General features: G+C 34.6%; 1 protein-coding gene across 3 annotated transcripts in view; it reads right to left on the reverse strand.

Moving 5' to 3' along the window:
- Positions 1 to 1,136: 1,136 nt before the first annotated feature.
- TRMT1L (tRNA methyltransferase 1L) overlaps positions 1,137 to 20,831 on the reverse strand; it is a gene marked incomplete at both ends in the record, with an annotated part of 39,591 nt that continues 19,896 nt past the window's right edge. For 2 of the 3 annotated variants that reach the window (XM_084250851.1, XM_084250850.1), the window contains 5 exons: positions 1,137 to 1,389; positions 1,490 to 1,616; positions 4,467 to 4,526; positions 5,184 to 5,344; positions 10,401 to 10,479. In XM_084250851.1, the coding sequence (XP_084106977.1) occupies positions 1,137 to 1,389; positions 1,490 to 1,616; positions 4,467 to 4,526; positions 5,184 to 5,344; positions 10,401 to 10,479 (680 nt within the window). The remainder of the gene's footprint in view (positions 1,390 to 1,489; positions 1,617 to 4,466; positions 4,527 to 5,183; positions 5,345 to 10,400; positions 10,480 to 20,831) is intronic. The other variant, XM_084250852.1, reaches the window with a different exon arrangement.

Genomic DNA, 20,831 nt, shown 5'->3' on the forward strand with positions numbered 1-20,831 from the left:
CTACAAATACCCCAACCCCCAAGCTTAATGGCTGTTAAAAAGTTACTTCCCCTGAGAAATACTTCAAAGTAAATTTGGATAAAATCCTTGAGACAAAAATCTAAGCTTTGTATAGCAAATCCTTTTATCCAAAATCTTATATTCAAATGAGGCAAGAACAGTATTTATTAATGGAAAAAAGATTTTTTTCCAACTCATTTTCAGTCACGTTGGCCTGGGTAACTTAATCAAAAAATTAGCACACACACACACACCCCCCCCCCAAAAAAAAAAAAAAAACCCAAAAAAAAAAACAAAAAAACCCCAAGCCCAAAATATCTTCACTTCATAAATTAATAAGGTAACAAGTTTTACTTCTGAGAGGTAGCACAACCAAGCAAATGAATATTGTTCGTGCATTAAATAACTGAGGCACTTGAGATCACCCGATTTGTTTAACAAAATCTTTTCAGAACTTCAGTGCTTGTGAACAATTTTTATAAGAGAACAATGGTCTCAATTTACATTGACAAAAACCTTACTCTGAAGTTTAGTCATCTAGAGCTTACACTTAAAATGTATTTCTATCCCAGGCAAGTATTTAAGTTTTCAAAAGCTAGTAATAAATTAAAAATGTCAATTTATGGAGAGGTGTGGTTTCTTAAAACAATTATTTTAGCTTTGCAATTGCAAAATATATTAGTGACCTGAAAAGACAAATTGTTGTTATATTCAGGGTCATTTTAGTATGGTACAATATTCTAGGTTCATTTTGTATGCTACAAACAAGAAAATACCATGAAATCAATATAAGTAGAGATGTGATTAAGAATAATAAAGGATGGCTTCTATACCATATAAAATTGCAAACACTTCACATATGAAAATTCTCTGAGTTATTAAACAGTAGGGTGATCTCAGTCATTAACTTGACTCCCTATGAAATGTTTTCATTAAAATTTTGTTTTCTTTAAAATAAGAAAAACTTGGAAAGCACAGCTCCCAAACCAACTAAGTTAGAAACTGCTAATTTTCTGAAAGAAAACAGCACTGGTTTTCTTTTTTTTATTTTTACATCACTGACTTGAAAGAATAAAAAACAAACTACAGTTGGTATAGAGAACTGTTTGGTTGTCTATACACATATGCGCTCCTGTTTACCATCTTCTGCAACTGCTTACTTCTGCTTTGTCATTCACTGACATTTCAACCCTGTCAGCTACTGTATCTTCAGATGCTGATTGGACGTGGCCCTCAGACTGTCCTCCAGTGTAGGTGGGGGTGCTATATTTTAAAAGAATAGATTTAAACTGCATCAGAGGTGCGTCTGTACGAACACCCATTGGGTCAAAATGAGTTCGGCTTACTCGAAAGCCTGCTTGAGAAAGATAGCACAAAAACTTTTTCAACCTGTAGGAAGGAAAAGGAGATAACAGTGAGGTGCTGCACTTATATTTAAATTATTTCATTAGAATATAAAAACATTGGTGCCATTCACTGGCTGCCTTACTTTGGCATATTCATTCCTTTAATGCTGTGTCTGTGAATGTTGTAATAAAAGGGCGGGTGTTCAGTACTGACATCACTCTTTTGCCTCTTGGTTAAGTTTGTGATTGTTTCATTACTTTTTCTCTTTCCTGAAACACATACATACACACACATATATAATTAGCATTCTCAAGTATAAACTAATTTTATAATTCTGGACACACATCTACCTATCCAATCTTAATTCTTACAATTCTTCTTGTAAGACTTTATTGTTGAAATTTATACCATCCTTCATCCATTTAACCCTTTGCACTCCGCTGTCCCCTCTCAGGGGACATTGGAATTCTAGCATATCACTTGGAAGTCCCCTCTCAGGGGACACTGCAATTTATTAGTGATTACGGGGAATTGAGGTTATTTCAATGCAACTTTTTGAGACATGCATGTTTCCCTGAAGTTTTATCTTGAAATGGCACAAGAAATTAAATCAAAATATCGTAAAATGGTTCGGAGTGCAAAGGGTTCATTTTAACTTTACAGAACCACAACTTCTACCTTCTTGAATTTCAAGCTTCAACTATTTCCATTTGTAGAAAGCCATTTATGAATTTTGGGCCAGTCCTCTGAGAGATTTTGTTGCTGTCAATACTATACTAAATTTCATTGTGTCCTGACGTTTTTTTTGTTTCAAGTATACAGATTTTTTTATGTTTCCTTTCTTCGCAAATCGTATTCTAAATCCCTGGGGATAATGTTCTTCATTTAGGCTTGAACTTTTCTCGCCAGAATACCGACATTTGATATACTGTAAGTTTTCTTTTTTTTTTTTTTTTTTTCATTTCTAGTAGTTACATTTTATTATTATTATTTTTTTTTTTATAAATTTTATTGTTATATTCCCCATACAATTGCAGCCCCCCATTCTGACCCCAATCCCTCCCCTCCCGCCCCCGCCCCCCTAAAAGTGTCTCTGGTTCATAGTTTTTTGTTGATTTTGATTTTCACTTTCTTATAGTTATTCATTTTCCTGGTCCCTTATTTAAGTTTTCTAGATTCCTGCTATGAGTGAGACCATCCGGTATTTTTCTTTTTCTTTTTGGCTTATTTCGCTGAGCATGATCCCTTCCAGCGCCATCCATGTTGCTGCAAATTGCATGTGTTTATCTTTTTTGAATGCTGAGTAATATTCCATGGTATATATGTACCACATCTTCTTGATCCAGTCATCTATTTTTGGGCATTTGGGTTGTTTCCAAAGCTTAGCTATTGTAAACAGTGCTGCTATAAACATAGGGGTGCAGGTGTTCTTTGGAATTGATGTTTCTGTGTCCTTTGAAACCCCACCAACTGGGAGAACATTTTTGCACCCAACACTAATGATAAAGGACTAATCACAAAAATCTGCAAAGAGCTGATGAGTCTCAACAACAACAAAGAAAATAATCCAGTCAAAAAATGGGCAGAAGAGCTTAAAAGAAACTTCTCTGAAGAGGAAATGCAAATGGCCAACAGGCATATGAAAAAATGTTCAACATCACTTGTCATCAGGGAAATGCAAATCAAAACTACCATGAGATACCATCTTACACCAGTGAGAATGGCACATATTAAAAAAACTAGCAACAACAAATGTTGGCGAGGGTGTGGAGAAAAAGGAACTCTTCTGCACTGTTGGTGGGAGTGCAAACTGGTCCAACCACTGTGGAAAGCTGTGTGGAGATTTCTGGACCTACTAAACATAGAGCTTCCATATGACCCAGCAATTCCACTACTGTAAGTTTTCAATGAGTAAAAAGCAAAAAACAGAAAAAATAAGGGCTGAAGGGTTTGGATACAGAAATTTAAAAGATATACTGTTATAATGTCACTGCTTACTTTTTAAGTACTCAAGTCTCCCCATTTTAAGTGAAAGCTAGCATCCTTTGATGCTGAAAATGATAAACTGCATTCACAGATAACTGTAAATTATTGCTGAACTATTGCCTTTTTATATAAAAAATAACTCAGGACCCCTGTTAGATTTTAAATATTTACAAAATTTGTTTCGCCTTATTCTAAAAAGGATTTAAGATGAGACTGCCAAATGAGAGGGCCCGGCCGGCTCTTACACAGAAACAACAGTAGAATGAGGCACTTAAATCTCTTTATGGTATATACCATTATGCCTTTTCCTTAGAATAAATACCATGATTTGAATGTTAGCAAATTAGTTGAAGATACCAAATGAAGATGTTGTTGGGAAAATGCATTCAGTAGTTTATTAAACCATATGATTAGCTGGAGTTGAAGTTTTCTTGTCTTTGAAGAGTAACACTAAAATGTTCAAGTAATAGAAAACTACAGCTTACGATTATAAACTTCTGTTCTTTCAACTTGTAACACTCCTACAATCATATTTTCACCTATGTTCAAAACATATTTAGAATCTAAAGCTGTTTTATGCATATGGCAAGTTTATTAAGGAAAGGGAGAGAGATGACTGCATAGATACAGGCAGGCAGTCTTAGAGAATAAGAGCTATCTAAAGTTGTCTTTGAAAAAACAAAACCTTATACATTAAGGCACTGATGTTTTAAAACTTAATATCCTTTTGACAAGAATTTACAATGCCTCAAACATATTTTAAAGTATGTGCACATCTCAAGTTATAAAAGGTCAAATAATAAAGTATGGCTAGAGAATAGAGTCTTTTGGTTAATCAATGGAATTTTTATAAATCATATTGTGAAAATTTTTAAAAGAATTAGAATAAAACTGAATTTTAGCTATAACTTTATAAAGTATAATCTGACCATATTTTGGTTCACATGGTTCTTCAAAGAATTTCTGATTTCTCATACCTGATAAACAAGTTTTACTGTAGTTTTCAGTAAAATGTGATGGAAATGCATTTTGATATATGACTCCAAAGCAATCCCTTTTCTTATCCTTCTGTTACCTGTCTGTTTAGCCTGACAAATACATAAGTAAATATAAATACATATATACATACATACCTTGTGCAATGTAATCTGTTATGGTGTCATCTGTAGTTTTAATAAATACACCATATTCTTCTGAAATTAAAACAAATGGAAATATCAAAGTATTTTACAAAATGTCACTAGGCAACAATTCAGTTTAAATAAAAGTTTACTAAATTCTCTTGAGACTGCTTTTACAAAAATAAGTTCTTATTTGACTTATTTTACAAAAATAAGTCAGAACAAGTTGTAAGAATTGAGGTTTTTAACCTCTAAATGCCTTCTTTTTCTAATGATGTATGAGAATGCAAGGACCGTTGTTATATCAATAGCTAAGAATACAAAAATCTTCATACAACAGATAAAGGAAAAAAAATGTAGTTTAACTGAGTAAAAATATAAATCTAACTTCTGTTTCTTATGGGTATTACAAAAATTTTGGGCCACACTACTCACTCTTAGAATTACAAGGTTTCCCTTTCTGTCAAATCTAGGGTATCACAATGGGCTTTTTAGTTCAATTTTTAATCTACTAAAATTAAGTGTATATATAATGTTTATAAAATAACTATTTCAGGTCCTAAATACAAACTTTTGCAATTAAAAAAACAGTTAACAGAATTATGATTACACTCATTAGAGATTTACTTAATATTCTAACTTATACTGCTTCTGATTATAATACCAAATAAAAAATATTTTGATAACCAATTTATAAATAAGTTAGTAAACCAGCATTCAATTAGTCACCTTGCTTGTTGAGATTAGAAGATACGTGAACCGAAGATTGTGGACTACACTCTGATTCAAAGATTAATGTCTTTATTAGGGTCTGAATGTCATCTAAACCATGATGAAGAGATTCAAACAACATTCTTTTGAGGAATCCAGTATTGAAAAGGGAACTTGACCTAAAATAAGAAAGTATAGAGAACTGGGTTTGAGAAATACTTTGTTAAAACAAGTAAGTCTCGGTACTTTTACGCACAAGTAAACAAGATTATAGGATACAATAAATACTGAAGCTAAAAATACGTGAATTCAGTTAAAATGGCTTATTTCTTCTTATTTCTATTTACCACCCACTCTTAATTCAGTTATGAGCTGGTGGGTAGTCGAAGAAACTTCATTCCCAGCAAATCAGTAACAATTTAATTGAGTACTCCTCATAAGCAGTACAGCTCTGTTGTACACAGGTGTGGCAGATAAACCAAAATATAAAATACAATGTTTTAGACAGGGACATAGTGTAAATGCAGAGGCTTTCACAATGCACATTCCAGTCAGTAATAGTACATCTTAACTTCAGTGTGTATATGGTCAGGTTTTACAGGGGGAGGCACATGACAATTACATATAGTGGTGGTGATATAGATTTAAAAAAGGGCGCTGGGATGAGTATGGTGTGCTTCCCACTTAAGAGAAACAGCTATAATGAACAGAATATGAAGTTCCTAGTCAGATAAGCCTGGATCCCATCCTGACACCCTGCATGTAAGCGATGTAATCCTGAGTAATTACTGCATTTAGTCTCATATTCCTCTGTTAAGGAATTAAATGAGATAGCAAGCATATCCTAGTATATAAAGTATATCCTCAGTAAGTGACCTCTATTATTAGGCTCAGCAAGTATATATGAAAAAGGGCATAGTACTTTGAAGCACTGAATGAGGATTCTGGCAAGATGGTGGCAGAATAAGGACCCTGGACTTGCTTCCTTCATATACTCATAACTAGACTGCAGCAGAACAAAGTCAAAAAAACCTCGGAGGGAAAAACTGACAACCACAGCACACAGTACAAGCAATGGTCCAGCAGAAAGAGGTAAGAAAAATTTTAAATCACGTGTGTCTATTGTGATCTGGGACAATACAACCCACAAAGATTGGAGGGGCAGCTACTGTGTAGAGACCCTACAGTTACTAACTCAAGCACCCACCAATATTGGAGACTCCTAATATTGCACTGGGTAAGAGATGCCCAGCGTTTGCACTCAGGACATAAGGATGAACTGCAGAGGTTGGGGTGCAGAGCAAGGATTAATGGCTTGAGCTTGAGGCTCTCAATAGAGCAGTTTCAACCTGAATTGGTGGGGAGAAACAGACTGGATGACCTGTGTTACCTCTCAGAGAGGCTAATACTTGAAGCCAAGAAAACACCACCCTCCACCCCAGGCCTAAAATCAAAACAACAAAGGAACACTTGAATAAACTAGAGGTCAAGTGCCTGTTAATAACAAGGGCAAATACTCCAGATAAGGTTTTGTGTTGGAAAAGAAAAACTTCCATACAAACTATAATCTCACTTATCAAACTACTTACTCCATATCAACCATAGTCTGTGCCAAGTGCTACATCTAGGGCTCAAAAATAGCCTAGAGTGAAAGTGGACACAGTCTAAAAGACATTAAGATCGAGGAACTGACTAGAGGGGTTCACTGTGGACAGCTACCACACAACTCTGGTATCTGCGCCACAGTAGGAAGCTTGCGTTCCTGATACTGGAGGTGGATCCTTTGGTAGTCCACAGCCCCAGTCCTCTTTTATACCTATTATTCCTCACTGGTGCCAGTTCTCTTACTACTGTAAAGGTGTGAAGTCAACAGCCTGGAAGTCTATCCTTATTACAATCCATAAAAGTTAAAAATGCTGAACATAACACAACTCCTGAAACAAAGACACCCAGAGAGGACTCTCAATCTAGCTTATCTGTAGAAATGACTGAAGAGTTGAAGGTAACAGCTCTAACAAAGCGTACGGAACTCAAACAACAACAAAATGATAAAACTAACAATAAAGATAAAGCATGAGGCAGATGCAGTGAAAACTAATGGCACTAAAAAAAATTAAAAAAAAAATTGAGGGCGTCAACAGAAAAATGGAGAGAATTATGAGCGCAAAGACAATGCTGGAGAACACATAAATGGAATAATGTAGATAAAAAACTGAGTGAACGTCTGTATATAGAGGGATAGAAAATACAAGACAATTAAAAAGATCCACTATATAACTGATAAGGGGTTAATATCTAAGATATATTAAAAAACTCACAATTCAACAAAACCCATCCAATTAGTAAATGGGCAGCAGATATGGAGACAATTCACCAAAAAGGATATCCAGAAGACTAATAGACATATGAAAAAATGTTCATCATCGCTTCCACTAAGAGCGATGCAGGTTAAAACCACAATATACACTATTTCACAACTGAGAATGGCATAAATCAAAAAGTCCTCCAATAAGAATTGGAGAGGATGTGGGGAAAAAGGAATCAATCCTATTATATACTGTTGGGGGCAAATATAAACTGTTAAAACCATTATGGACAGCAATCTGGACTAACCTCAAAACACCAAAATTGGAAATACCCAGCAAGGCCCACTCTTGGGGCATATATCCAAAGAACATAAAATCATCAGCTCAAAATTCCTGTTCCACAATGTTCAGAGCAGCATTATTTACATGATGTATGACATGGAAGAAGCCTAAAATGCCCATCAACATGACTGGATTAGTATGGTATATTCATACTCTACTATGCAGTCACCATAAGAACGGATGAAATGCAGCCATTTTCAGTAAAATGAAGGGAGTTTGAGAGAATTATGTCTAGTAAAGCAAAGCAAACAATAAGAACAATACTGGGCATTTACATAGATAATTTAATAATGTGTAACAAAAACCAGTGGACATCAATAAATACCACGTGAATACTCAGGTTAAGAGGGAGAAGGGAGAGAAAGGTACAAGGGTATATAAGGGATGGTGGTGGGAAATAAATAATAAATAAAAGAAGGTATGCAAATGGACAAGCAGAAATGGCAAAAATAAAGTGTTGAATGATCAATGTAATATTTACTCAAGGGGAATTTAGAGATTATTTTGTATTGAAGCATTAAGGAGTGATTTCAAAGAGGATGTAGAATTTGAATTGGAGGTGAGAATGGGGAAAAGGAATCTGGATGAGAGAGTGGGGTGGAATCACTTCAAAGGGTCAGATAGACTTGTCTCAATAGTAGAGGCAGCTATAAATCTCAGGGAAGACAAGGTAGAGGGTTTTGCAGGCAAGTGATCAATGCAAGTAAAACAAAACGAAAAAAATAACTCAGGATCAATGATTTCACCATTTTCCACTGTCAGAAAAAAAAATTAGCTCAAGTTTCAAGTACATGAAACTATACAAAAATAAAGACTATTTTAGATTACTTCTTTAAAAAAGTCTGGAAGAGATAAAATATCTGAATAAAATAAATCATAAAAATAATAATAATAAAAAAAAAGGCCCAGGGCCCTCCCTGTTGGCACAAGGGGTTAAGACGCAACCTATGAAGCTATCTGCAGCCACTGCAGCACAAGTTTGATCCCCGGCCAGGGAGCTACCCACGTGGCGCAGCAGACCTCTCTCCTGACTCGCCTGCTGCTCCCCTCAGCAGTGTATTTCAGTCGATCTGCCTGTTCTGTTCCCCACTGTCTCTGGTGAATCCTCTCACCCATCCACACCCCCACACCTCTGGCCTGTACTCAAGTTCTTGTATGCATAAATAAATCTTTAAAAAAATATAGGCCCAGAATAGACCTTATCATTTGATATGAGAACTAGGGGTCAGTTAAAGCTCTGTGAGCCTCAAATTGTTTATTACTACTACTTAAAGAATGCAGACTGATTTAGGTTGAGAGCAGTGAAGGTCTTGAAGGATAAGAGAAGCTTATATTCTTGCCTAAGTTTGCCATTCCTAAATCAAAGAGATCAGTGTGTCCTAAGCCTCTGTCCTTTTCCTAATCGAAGAAATAATCCTTGGTCTCCCTCTAATGACTTAGAAGAATATAGTCTGGGGGGCTCATCTATTTCTAGGTTAACCAGTAAACATGTTCTATCCAAGAATCTCATCTGTACTGTCTGAGTAAGGATGTCATATGAAGAAGTCTCCCTGTCTCTGTCCTTGATGTCCCAGGTTCTAAAATGCAGGATAAATATTCCTGGTCTGCCCCATTATTCTTCAGAATTTATAACCATGTGAATTCTCCATGCAGATGTTATTAAATTGATCATTTATCCTTTGCTAACCCATTTGCTACTGTTTTGATTACTTATCCAGTCCAAGAAAAATCCAGAGGGGAATAGGCTTATTTATTTTGTGCCCGACAAGAGTAAAGTATATGAGCAATGGTTTTAAGAGAGCCAAGTCCTGCCTGTGCTAATTTTGGGGGCTCAATTGTAGCAAGCACTTAAAAATACTGTGCCACAGTTTTCTCATCTGTAAAACAAGAGAGTTGGGCTTGATTTTCCTTCTAGATCCAACAACAAGTTATATTTGTAATTTCTCTAGTTCTGAGCAGTGAGTAGGATCAATGTGTAGCAAATGATACAGGTAAGAGCACCAGCAGGAAAGACTCATTAGGTCATTCTTAATCTAAGCATATTCAGATGAGATGAAAAGCACACCTTGGGCATCAGCAGGAACATTAAAAACATAGTGACTAACTGGTAGTAATGCAAAAGCTCAACTCCATCAAATATTTGCATTTGTGTGTCATCAAACAGCTTTACCTAAAACAAAAGCAGACATTTCCTTTCACTTACTCTTCTCACTTAAAACTAATTCCTTGATCTGAAGGAAAAAAAACCCAACATACACACACACAAAGAAAACTAATACCTCGAAGACAACTTATATTAGTTAATTCTTCTATAATGTTATTGTGATCACAATTATTTCCTACTTCTATAATTATCAACTGAAAAAAGAAATGGTTAGTTTGCAGATCAGCCAGGCTTCTCTGATCTCACTGCCTCTTACCACTGTCATAAACTTGGTAGAATAATGGCATAGGAAATCTGAACACTGAAAACACCTCAGGTTCACAGGAGAGGAATCATAATTATCTGTCTAGACCTACACCAGTCTAAATTTGCTTGTTTGCATTCAAATCAATTTTGAATATATTATTATGCTAAGGCACTTACCATAAAGGTCCAAGTTCTATTGCTGTCTTCCCAGGCATGCTTCCATGACAGTTACACGGCAGTTGTCTGTATGGATTTTCTGTGAAAGGATGAAAAAAAAAAAAGAAATCAAAGGAGAAATGACAATGTATAGGGTAGAAATTGTTATATTAATAATAATTTGAAGCTACTATATACTGAGGATCTACTATGTGCCAGGTATTGTGCTAAGTACTTCATATGCATCTAAAACTTTTTTTTTTCCTGATGAAATACAAATTATCTTTTATTTTCTTTTAGGTTTTGTGCTTTTTGTGTCTTATATTAAAAAAATCTTTGCTTACCCCATGAGTTCAAATATTTTCTCCTGTTTTTTTCCCAGTAGTTTTACCTTTTATATATGGGTTTATGATGCATTTTGAGCTAACTATTTGTATCTATGAATTCATTTTTGTTTGTTTTTATTTCATTTTGTTTTTTAAAATGTATATTACACATTTTAATCCTCACAATACTCTGAAGTATTGTTAAACGCTCAGTTATACATATCAGAGGATTAAAGCTTAAGAGAGGTTACAGAACTCCAAGTCAAATGACTTATTAGAGGCAAAATTTTTATAGCTTTTAGTCACCATATCCCATGAAATAATTTTAAGTAGGAGAAAGCCTTGTAAAATCTCTAAGATATTAAAATTTTAAAATCAACTGATTGGGGTATAATTTATATATAACTATATATAAATTTTATGTGAAAAGGCTGATAGGTTTTAAGAAATATAACTAACATCCCATCAAAATATAGGCGTTTCTCATAAATTAACTTTTGCAAGAAAATGAAATACTTGATTCCCTGGGCTTGATTCATAATCAGCGCTCAAAATATAAGTCAGAAGAATCTAATTCAATTCAAAGAGCACTGAGATTCCTTATTAATTAGAAAGAAACTGGGAGATGCTAGCATTATTTTAAGTTTCCAAAATGGAGCAATATTCTATCATGGATTTTTCAGTTAACTTAGGCCTGGAATAGTAATTTTATTTATTTTTAACAAGAACAGTAGAAATAATTTTTTGCCTTGTGGGTATAACAGAACAGTTATTTTAAATCAGACTTACTCTAATTAACTTCCCCCAGTCCAGACTATTGCTGAGTTGATGATTCATTTTTCTAGGAACCAACTGGTGTGAGATATATCCAGGATTCTGGTGATAGGGAACTGACCTAGGGCTATAGCTTCTTGCTACCAGCTATCACACTGTTATTCAAAGCAATTAAATAGCATGGCACACACCTGTGGGGGTCGTAGTTTAGATTTACTTAAAGGTCTCCTTCACTGTTTGTTTCTGGGTCTACTCTCAATATTATATAACTGCAAGCCTTAAAGGAAAAGTATGATTATCATTAAAACTAGCTTTTTGAGAACTATATTCCTCAGACATTGTTAATGCATCCAAGAACTCTTCTCTGGACTCATTAAATAGCTAAATTACAAATACATAGGCAGTGTTATTCAAAGTAGGGCATTTACACTTATGGTTCTGTCCATTACACCCACTTACCACAGGCAGGCATCACACACGTGAGTTTGAATTAGTTTGTTTCTTGATGCACTTTGTAAAATGTTCCCATCATACAAACCTATGTCCTTTCCTGAGTCCCTTGCCTATGATTTCTTAGTGCTGGGTCAGTATCAGCAGCAATTCCCTCTCTGAGGAGTCAGGGTTATTGTTTCAAGTTACCAGCAGCAAAAATAAAGGGGTAAAGAAAGAAAGACAGAAAATAAGTATTTCTAGGGTATATAGATAAATTGTGAAGGCAATTCCAGATGAGGAATTATAAAAATTTGTAGACTTCTTTTGGAGTGCAAAAAGATTACACTTTCTCTTTTTTGTCTCTTAAAGCATTATTAATATGAGAGCAGAGTAATAAAAATCAAATCCCAAGGATAAATAAAATGGGAAGAAGGTCACAAAAGATAATGAGAGATTCAATTAAAATGTTAGAAGGTGGGATGAATTACCCATAACTCAAGGGGTTAACTGATACTCAGGTCAGAGAAAGCCGAAGGCCACGTCTGAAATGGGTAGATGAGCTACCATCAGAACAGCAAACCCTCTGGCATTGTGGGGCCCCAGAAAAACCTGTGAATTGAAGGTCCTAATTGTTTCTGAGGATGGGTATAGGGTGGAACTGCAGAAAAGAGACCTGGTTAACATTTTTTAAATTGTTCAATTAAGACTCTTAGATTTTCTCTAATACCCACATTCAGGCTTCTGTATCTTATTAAGTATTTATAAATGGTAAGAAGGTTTTTCAGTCTCCCTCTCCAACATGGTTCCCACAAAGTTGATAAAAGATTAGAAAATGCTGCCTTAGAAAAATTTACCACTTGAAAAGTTCTATATATACTTATTGCATTTTAGGGGTTTCCCAGTGAAAATGCTAATTGCTGCCTTTGAATTACTTTAAAATCCATCAGTTTATAAGCCCTGGCCCAAGTGCTTCCAAACAACTTTCAGTGTGGACAACAAAGACTAAGATACATATAAGATCTTCTATGACAGTGAAAAAAATTATAAAGTAGAAAGAGAAACAGGAACTAAAGAAGAACTAAAACAACAAAACAACAGTAATACCAGTACAAAAATAAGCAAAATCTCCCCTAAATTTAAATACAACCAACTACAGTCAATAGTAAGATTAGATTTTGCAAATCTGAAATAGGATACTATTAAAAAAGAAACAATGACAAAAATTGAATTAAGTTAAAAATGAATAAAATGTAATACAAATTTATTTTACTTTTTTTTTTTTTTAAAGATTTACTTATTTATGCATACAAGAACTGAGGTACAGGCCAGAGGCGTGGGGGGTGGGAGGATCCACCAGAGACAGAGTGGGGAACAGAACAGGCAGACTGACTGAAATACACTGCTGAGGGGAGCAGCGGGAGAGTCAGGAGAGGTCTGCTGCGCCATGTGGGTTGCTCCCTGACCGGGGATCGAACTTGTGCTGCAGTGGCTGTGGATTGCTTCATAGGTTGCGTCTTAACCCCTTGTGCCACCAGGGAGGCCCAAAATGTAGTAGAAATTTAAATAGGAGAGTTGGAAAATAAAAATCAAGGAAATCTACAGGTAGAACTAAATCCCAAAGAAATGACTAGTGGATATAACAAAATATACATATATATACATTCGTGTGTGTATATATGTGTGTGTGTGTGTTTGTGAAAAATAGAGGTTCAATCTAAGAGATCCAATATAGAACTAAAATGAATTCCTGGAAGATAAAACAGATAATTTGAGAGAAGAAAATTATCAAAGAAATATTACAAAAAAATTTCTCATATCTGAAGACTTAAATTTCTGACTTAAAAAGATTCAGTCTGTCCAGCAAATGAAATAAAAAAGACAAATTTATACATAGTATAATATAGATATTTTAAATTATATTCTAAGAGCATTAAATTATATTGTAAGCATTCAGAAAGAACAAAGGTGTACCTGTCTAAACATAAAAACAACAGCAGATATTTTAATACTGGAGACTAGAAAACAATGGTGTAATACCTTTAACATTCTGAAGAAAAATGATTTCCAACCTAGAACTCTATATGGAACCATGCAATTCTAAATTCTGTATTCTAAATTCTAGAATTCTATATGGAACCATGCAATTCTTCTCAGGAAGTTAAAAGAACAAGTGTTCATTCAAAATAAGAATGTAAATAAGAAAAGCAGAAAACTACAAAGATTCAAGACAGGAAATGCCACAAAGAGAAATTCAAAGGAAATTTCCAGGATGATAGTTAAAAGGAAGCCCTTGAACAACAGCTTTCAGCAGATGTAGAAAACAAACACTGCAGACTAGACAGAATGAAATGTTAAAAAAAAATTGGTTATTAATTCCATAGTTATTACAGTTATATAAAAACATTACTATAATATCAATATATTATATGGTTCATTTGTATTGTAGCAGCTTTCTGAGATGGGCAGTGAGGCCTGGCCCCTGGCATACCCTTGTATAATCGCTTCCTACTGCGTGTAAGATCACTAGACCTACAGATTCACTTTTAATGACTAGAATATGGCAAAAGTGATAGGTATTATTTCTAAAGCTGGGTTACAAAAGAACATGAATTCTGTCTTGCTTGCTCTCTCTCTGGTTATTTTTTCTAATGAGGCAAAGTTGTCATATTGTGAACTGCGTGGCAGGAAACTGAGAGCACCAGCAGTCAGCAAGGTACTGATGTCTTCAGTTAACAACTTACAAGTACCCAACTTCAGGAAACAACCATGTGAGTTAAGTTGTAAATAGAGCTTTTTCAGGCAGGCCTTGAGGTTATTAAAGCCCTGACTAATATCTTAATTGTGCCCTTGGGAGAGATTCCAAGCTAGTGGAACCAGCTAGGTCATGTCAGATTCTTCACTCACAGTAAGTATGAGATAATAAATGCTGTTTAAAACACTGTTTCCTGGAGTAATTTGTTACAAAGCAATAAATAATTATTATTTAGCAATAATAATTGCTAAAGAATTTAGCAATATTTTTATACCTATAACATACTGAATAATGATTAAGCTAACAATGGAGAGTGGAAGAATGTGTCTGTAACTTTGGTTTAAGAAACTTTTTTTATGAAAGGCAGTTAAAAGCATGTAGTATAATTTAAGCATACTATTTAGAAATAGGGAGATAAAGAGGAGAGCGGTGAGATTTTAGCTGGTTACTTTAGGGAGTGGGGCAGGGATCATTATTTTACTAAGATTTATGGAACTATTTGGCTTTGTAATTGACAAAATTAAAAAATTCTGAATGAGCAGACTTCTTTGAAAGACATTCTCATTTATACCTTGTAAGTTCTTTATGACTGCAAATAAAATACAGAAAACAAGTCCTATTGCCTGATAGCCATAAATTCAGATGAGTAGATCAAGAAAATGTGGTATATCCATTTATGATAAAGGCCCCTGAAATTCTTGGGATACAGGAACATATCTCAACATCATAAAGGCAATATATGACAAGCCCACAGCCAATATCATTCTCAATGGTGAAAAGTTGAAAGCATTTCCATTAAGATCTGGAACAAGACAAGATGTCCACTCTCACCACTACTTTTCAAAATAATACTGGAAGTCCTGCCAGAGCAATAAGACATGAGAAAGACATACAAGGAATCCAAATCGGGAAGAAAGAAATTAAACTATCACTATTTGCAGATGATATGATAATAACAGAGAACCCAAAAACTCCACAGAAAAACTAATCAAACTAATCAATCAGTTCAGTAAAGTAGGATACAAAATCAACACACAAAAATCAGTAGCCTTCCTATACACAAACAATAAATCTGAAGAAGAAATCAAGAAGGCCATCCCTTTTATTATTGAAACAAACAAACAAAAAAATCAAACACTTGAGAATAAACCTAACAAAAGAGGTAAAGGACCTATACAAAGAAAACTATAAAACACTGTTAAAAGAAATAGAAAAAGACCCAAGGAAATGCAAAGACATCCCCTGCTTATGGATTGGAAGAATTAACATTATCAAAATGGCCACCCTACCAAAAGCAATTTATAGGATTCAATGCTATTCCAATAAAAATTTCAATGACATGCTTCAAAGAAATAGAACAAATATTGACGAAATTCACATGGAGCCACCAAAAAACCATGAATAGCCAAAGATCTCCTGAAAAAAAAAACACCCAAAAAACAAACAAACAAAAAAAAATCCAAAAAACAAAAAAACCAGAAGGGAATGGAGGTATCACACTCCCAGACTTCAAAATATACTACAAAGTCATAGAAATCAAAACTGCATGGTATTGTAATAAGAACAGACACACAGACCAATGGAACCGAATAGAAAATCCAGAAATAAACCCACAAATTTGCAGTCAACTAATCTTTGACAAAGGATCAAAGAATATGCAACGGAGCAAAGAAAGTTGTTCAATAAATGGTGCTGGAAAAACTAGATCGTTACATGCAAAAGAATGAAGCTTGACTACTACCTTACACCATGCACAAAAACCAACTCAAAATGGATTAAAGAACTAGACATAAAACCTGAAACCATAAAATATATAGAAGGAAATATAGGCGAAATACTACATGACACACACCTCAGTAAGATCTTTAAAGACACATCGCCCAAAGCGGTGATAGTGAAGGCAAAGATAAACAGCTAGGACTACATCAAATTAAAGAGCTTCTGTACAGCAAAAGAGACAGTAACCAAAACAAAGAGATACCCCACCAATTGGGAGAAAATTTTTGTACACAACACTTATGATAAAGGACTGATGACAAAAATCTACAAAGAGCTGATGAGACTCAAAAAAAAACAAATACCCCAGTCAAAAAATGTGCAGAAAAGTTAAAAAGAAACTTCTCCAAAGAGGAAATGCAAATGGCCAACAGGCATATGAAAAAATGTTCAACATCACTTGTAATCAGGGAAATGCAAATCAAAACTACAATGAGATACCATCTTATACCAGCGAGAATGGTACATAGTGAAAAAACTAGCAACAACAAAGGTTGGTGAGGATGCAGAGAAAAAGGAACTTTCCTACACTGCTGGCAGGAGTGCAAACTAGTCCAACCACTATGTAGAGTTGTGTGGAGGTTCCTCAACCTGCTAAAGATGGAGCTTCCATATGATCCAGCAATTCCACTCCAAAGGACACAGAAACATTAATTCCAAAGGGCACCTGCACCCCTATGTTTATAGCAGCACTATTTACAATAGCTAAGCTATGGAAACAACCCAAATGTCCAAAAATAGATGACTGGATCAAGAAGATGTGGTACATACACACAATGGAATATTACTCAGCAATCAAGAAAGATAAACTCATGCAATTTGCAGCAACATGGATGGAGCTGGAAAGGATCATGCTCAGTGAAATAAGCCAGAAAGAAAAAGAAAAATACCGATGGTCTCACATATAGCAGGAATTTAGAAAACCTTAGTAAGAAACCAGGAAAAAAACCTAATTATAATAAAGTAAAAATCAAAATCAACAAGCAACTATAAACCAGAGACACACTACTGGGTGGGGCGAGGAGGGAATAGGATCAAAACAAGGGGGGTGGGAATTGTATGGGGACTATAACCAAGATGAAAATGCATACATTGTGCAAAAATGAAAAATGATGTAAAAAATATGTAAAAAAAAAGGAAAGAAAATGTGGTGTGTGTATGCAGATAGACACTAAAAATGCGATCAGGTTGGAGTAGCAAGATAGTGCCCCAAAATATATGTGTGTACATATATATCTATAAAGATATATCGGGGCCTCCCTGGTGGCGCAGCGGTTGAGCGCTGGGTTGCAAAGCTGCCCGCAGCCTCTGCGGTGCCGGTTCAATCCCCGGCTCCTCCCCAGCCACTGGAGGAGGGTCCCACATGGCGCGCAGACCTCTCCTGGCGCCCGCTGCTCCCCTCTGCAGTGTACTTCGGTCCTTCTACCTACTCTGCTCCCCTCTTTGGCTCTGGTGAATTCTCTCACCCTCCAACGCTTCTGACTGTACCCAGTGCATGTATAAACAAAACAAAACAAACAAACAAACAAATAAATAAATAAAACGTGCCTCTATAAAAAAAAAAAGAAGATATAGATATATAGATATACAATGGGATACTACTCAATGATCAAAAAAGAAACTCGAGTCCTATGTGGGAGGATGGCTAGAATTGGAAGGAATTATCCTAGGTGAAATAAGCCAGAAGGAGAAAGATAAGTACTAAATGGTTTTACCTACATGTGTAATATAGAGAAGCTAAACAAAGGATCATTGAAACAAATTTTAAAATCAAACTTGAGAGCTGACCATAGATCTGAGGTATTGGGGTAGAGGGGAAGTAGGGAGGATGAGGGAAGAAAACAGGGGAAGAAAGCACAATGGACTATGGTAGAAAAGTATAGGTGTTTTGGTGGTGGGAAAACTACGGTGACCATACCTGAGAGAAAAAATCCTGTGTTTCTTCATAAAATGATATATCATTAATAATTTTAAAAAATCATTAAAAATATTTGAAAAAAGAAAAAAATCACTGTGGTAACAGACTCCAAAATTATAAAGCACCATGAAGAACTGACTGAGAAGGAAAAATAATAGATTTTTATTGATTCAAGATGAAATTTGAGCAGTGTATTTGAGAGTTTAGTTGCCTGCTGAAACTGTAAAGCACAACATACTAAAAAATGAAAGGATTAAAAACTCAATATAAGAAAGAACTGATTCATTATTTTAAGACCATCATCAATAACACTGGGTAAAGCTAAGATTTCTGAGATTTTTATTTTAAATTTAATTGTGAAGAAATCTATATGATGGACATCCTTATAAACACTGAATATGTCTATTACTTCTTTCAAAAAGGGAAGCTAAATTAGGGCAAACAAAACAAAAACCACAGGCCACTAAACCACTTTCTTATTTATCCAGGAGGCCCAAAACTTTCCAAAGTTTCATACATATATATTTAGGAAAATTTATTTTTTAAAAAGCCAAAGTGGATTCTATATTCTTCTATCCTTGTTGCTTTAAAAACAAGATTAGGATGATGGGCTAAGCATTAAAACCTGCTTCTGTTCCAAATCTCTAGAAATGATAGAAAAGATATTCTCATGAAAAATTCCTAAATGGTGCTGAAGAGCCATTATACATCTCAAATAATTCAGTAATTTCTGAAAGCCTAAAACTTGAAAGATCATAATATTGAAAGAAAATCACATGGAGATTAAATAGCTACAAGAGGCAGAAACAGTCATTGGGGCTACTTGATTATAAAAGGCAAAGATGATTTAGTAGCAGCTTTAGGGCAATTGTTAAAGATTGGTTAGAAAACACTACCAGAAACACTTGACTATATTACCCTTTAACACAGGATTGGTAGATTACAGAGCATATCTGCCTCCAGTTTGAAGTGAAGAAGATAGGTTTAGGTTGGAGTAGCAAGACAATGCCCCAAATTTGGTTAACATTCCTCTATATACCCATGAAGCTTAATTTCAACAGGATTAAACCAAAGACACCCACCAAGATACACCATAATTAAGCTGCTGAAAGTTTCTCTCTCATACACACACAATCTTCAAAGCAATAAAAAATATCAAGTACAAAAAAACAACAATACAATGATTTCTCATCAGAAACAAGAGTCCAGGAGGCACTGGAATGCCATACTCCCAAGTACTAAATGAAAAACCTGCCAGTCAATTCTATAACCAGCAAAATTAGTTATGCATCACATAATGTTGTTTTGGTCAGTGATAGGACAGTATCTATGACTGTGGTCCCTATATATAGCTGAGGTGTGCAGTAGGCTATACCATTTAGGTTTGTGTAAGTACACACTACAGTGTTTGCACAAGGATAAAATCACCTAATAACATATGTCTCAGATTGTATACCTGTAGTTAAATGACATGATTTTATCCTTTGTTTATCCCAGATAAACAAAAACTGGGAAAGTTGATAGAAAATGACATATTGTAATTTGAATTCAGAGATACGCCTTTTCTCTTTTTGCCTTAATTTCTTTGAAAATCTTAAGTTTACAAAAATAAACATAATATTGTTTATATGCTGGATTAAGTCTATATAGGCATAATTAATATATGATAATACTAGTTGGAAAGAGGAAAATACAATTACATTAGAAGAAAGTTGTTAGATTTCTGTCAATCTTAGGTCTATTAACCTGAGGTAGATAAGTAAAAGTATAATCTGTTATTTCTGGAGCAGCCATTAAGAATATAACTGAAAAATACATAACTAAAAAACCAACACTGGAATTAATTAAAATGACACACTAAACATATTTAAGACCAAACAAAGTAACAATGGAGGAAAAAGGAACAAAGACACAAAACACACATAAGATATAGTGAAAGAGCGGACACAAAGCCAATCATTTAAAAAATTGCATTTACATATAAATGGTCTAAACACTGCCATCAAAGACAGAAATGATAAGGCTACATAAAAAAAAGCAAGCTGTAATAAGATGCTTAAGAGATTGAAAATAAAATTCTGAGAAAAGTATATTATGTGAATAGCAACTACAGGAGTGTTTAGAATAATCAGGCTTTCACACAAGAAATATTACAGAGACAAAATAATAATGAACAGATCAATGAAGATGTAACAATCACATATCTATATAAATATTTTTAGAGATAAAATGATAAAGAAAAGGTGAGATTTATTATGGTCATAATAGTCCAAAGGTAAGAATATCAGAATTGAAACAATATTTAAGAAGACTCTCTTGAAATGAAAGAAACTGCACGATGAAAAGGTTTACTATAGTCTAGGAAAACTGATCATAAAAGGATATACTCTAGTAAAGGTAACTGCATTTCCAATGTAAACCCTTTGAGCAGCCAGACAAAATGATCATATCACATAAAAGAAGAAAGAAAGAAA

The sequence above is a fragment of the Talpa europaea genome (genome assembly GCF_964194135.1).
Source record: "Talpa europaea genome assembly, chromosome: 12".
NCBI lineage: Eukaryota > Metazoa > Chordata > Mammalia > Eulipotyphla > Talpidae > Talpa > Talpa europaea.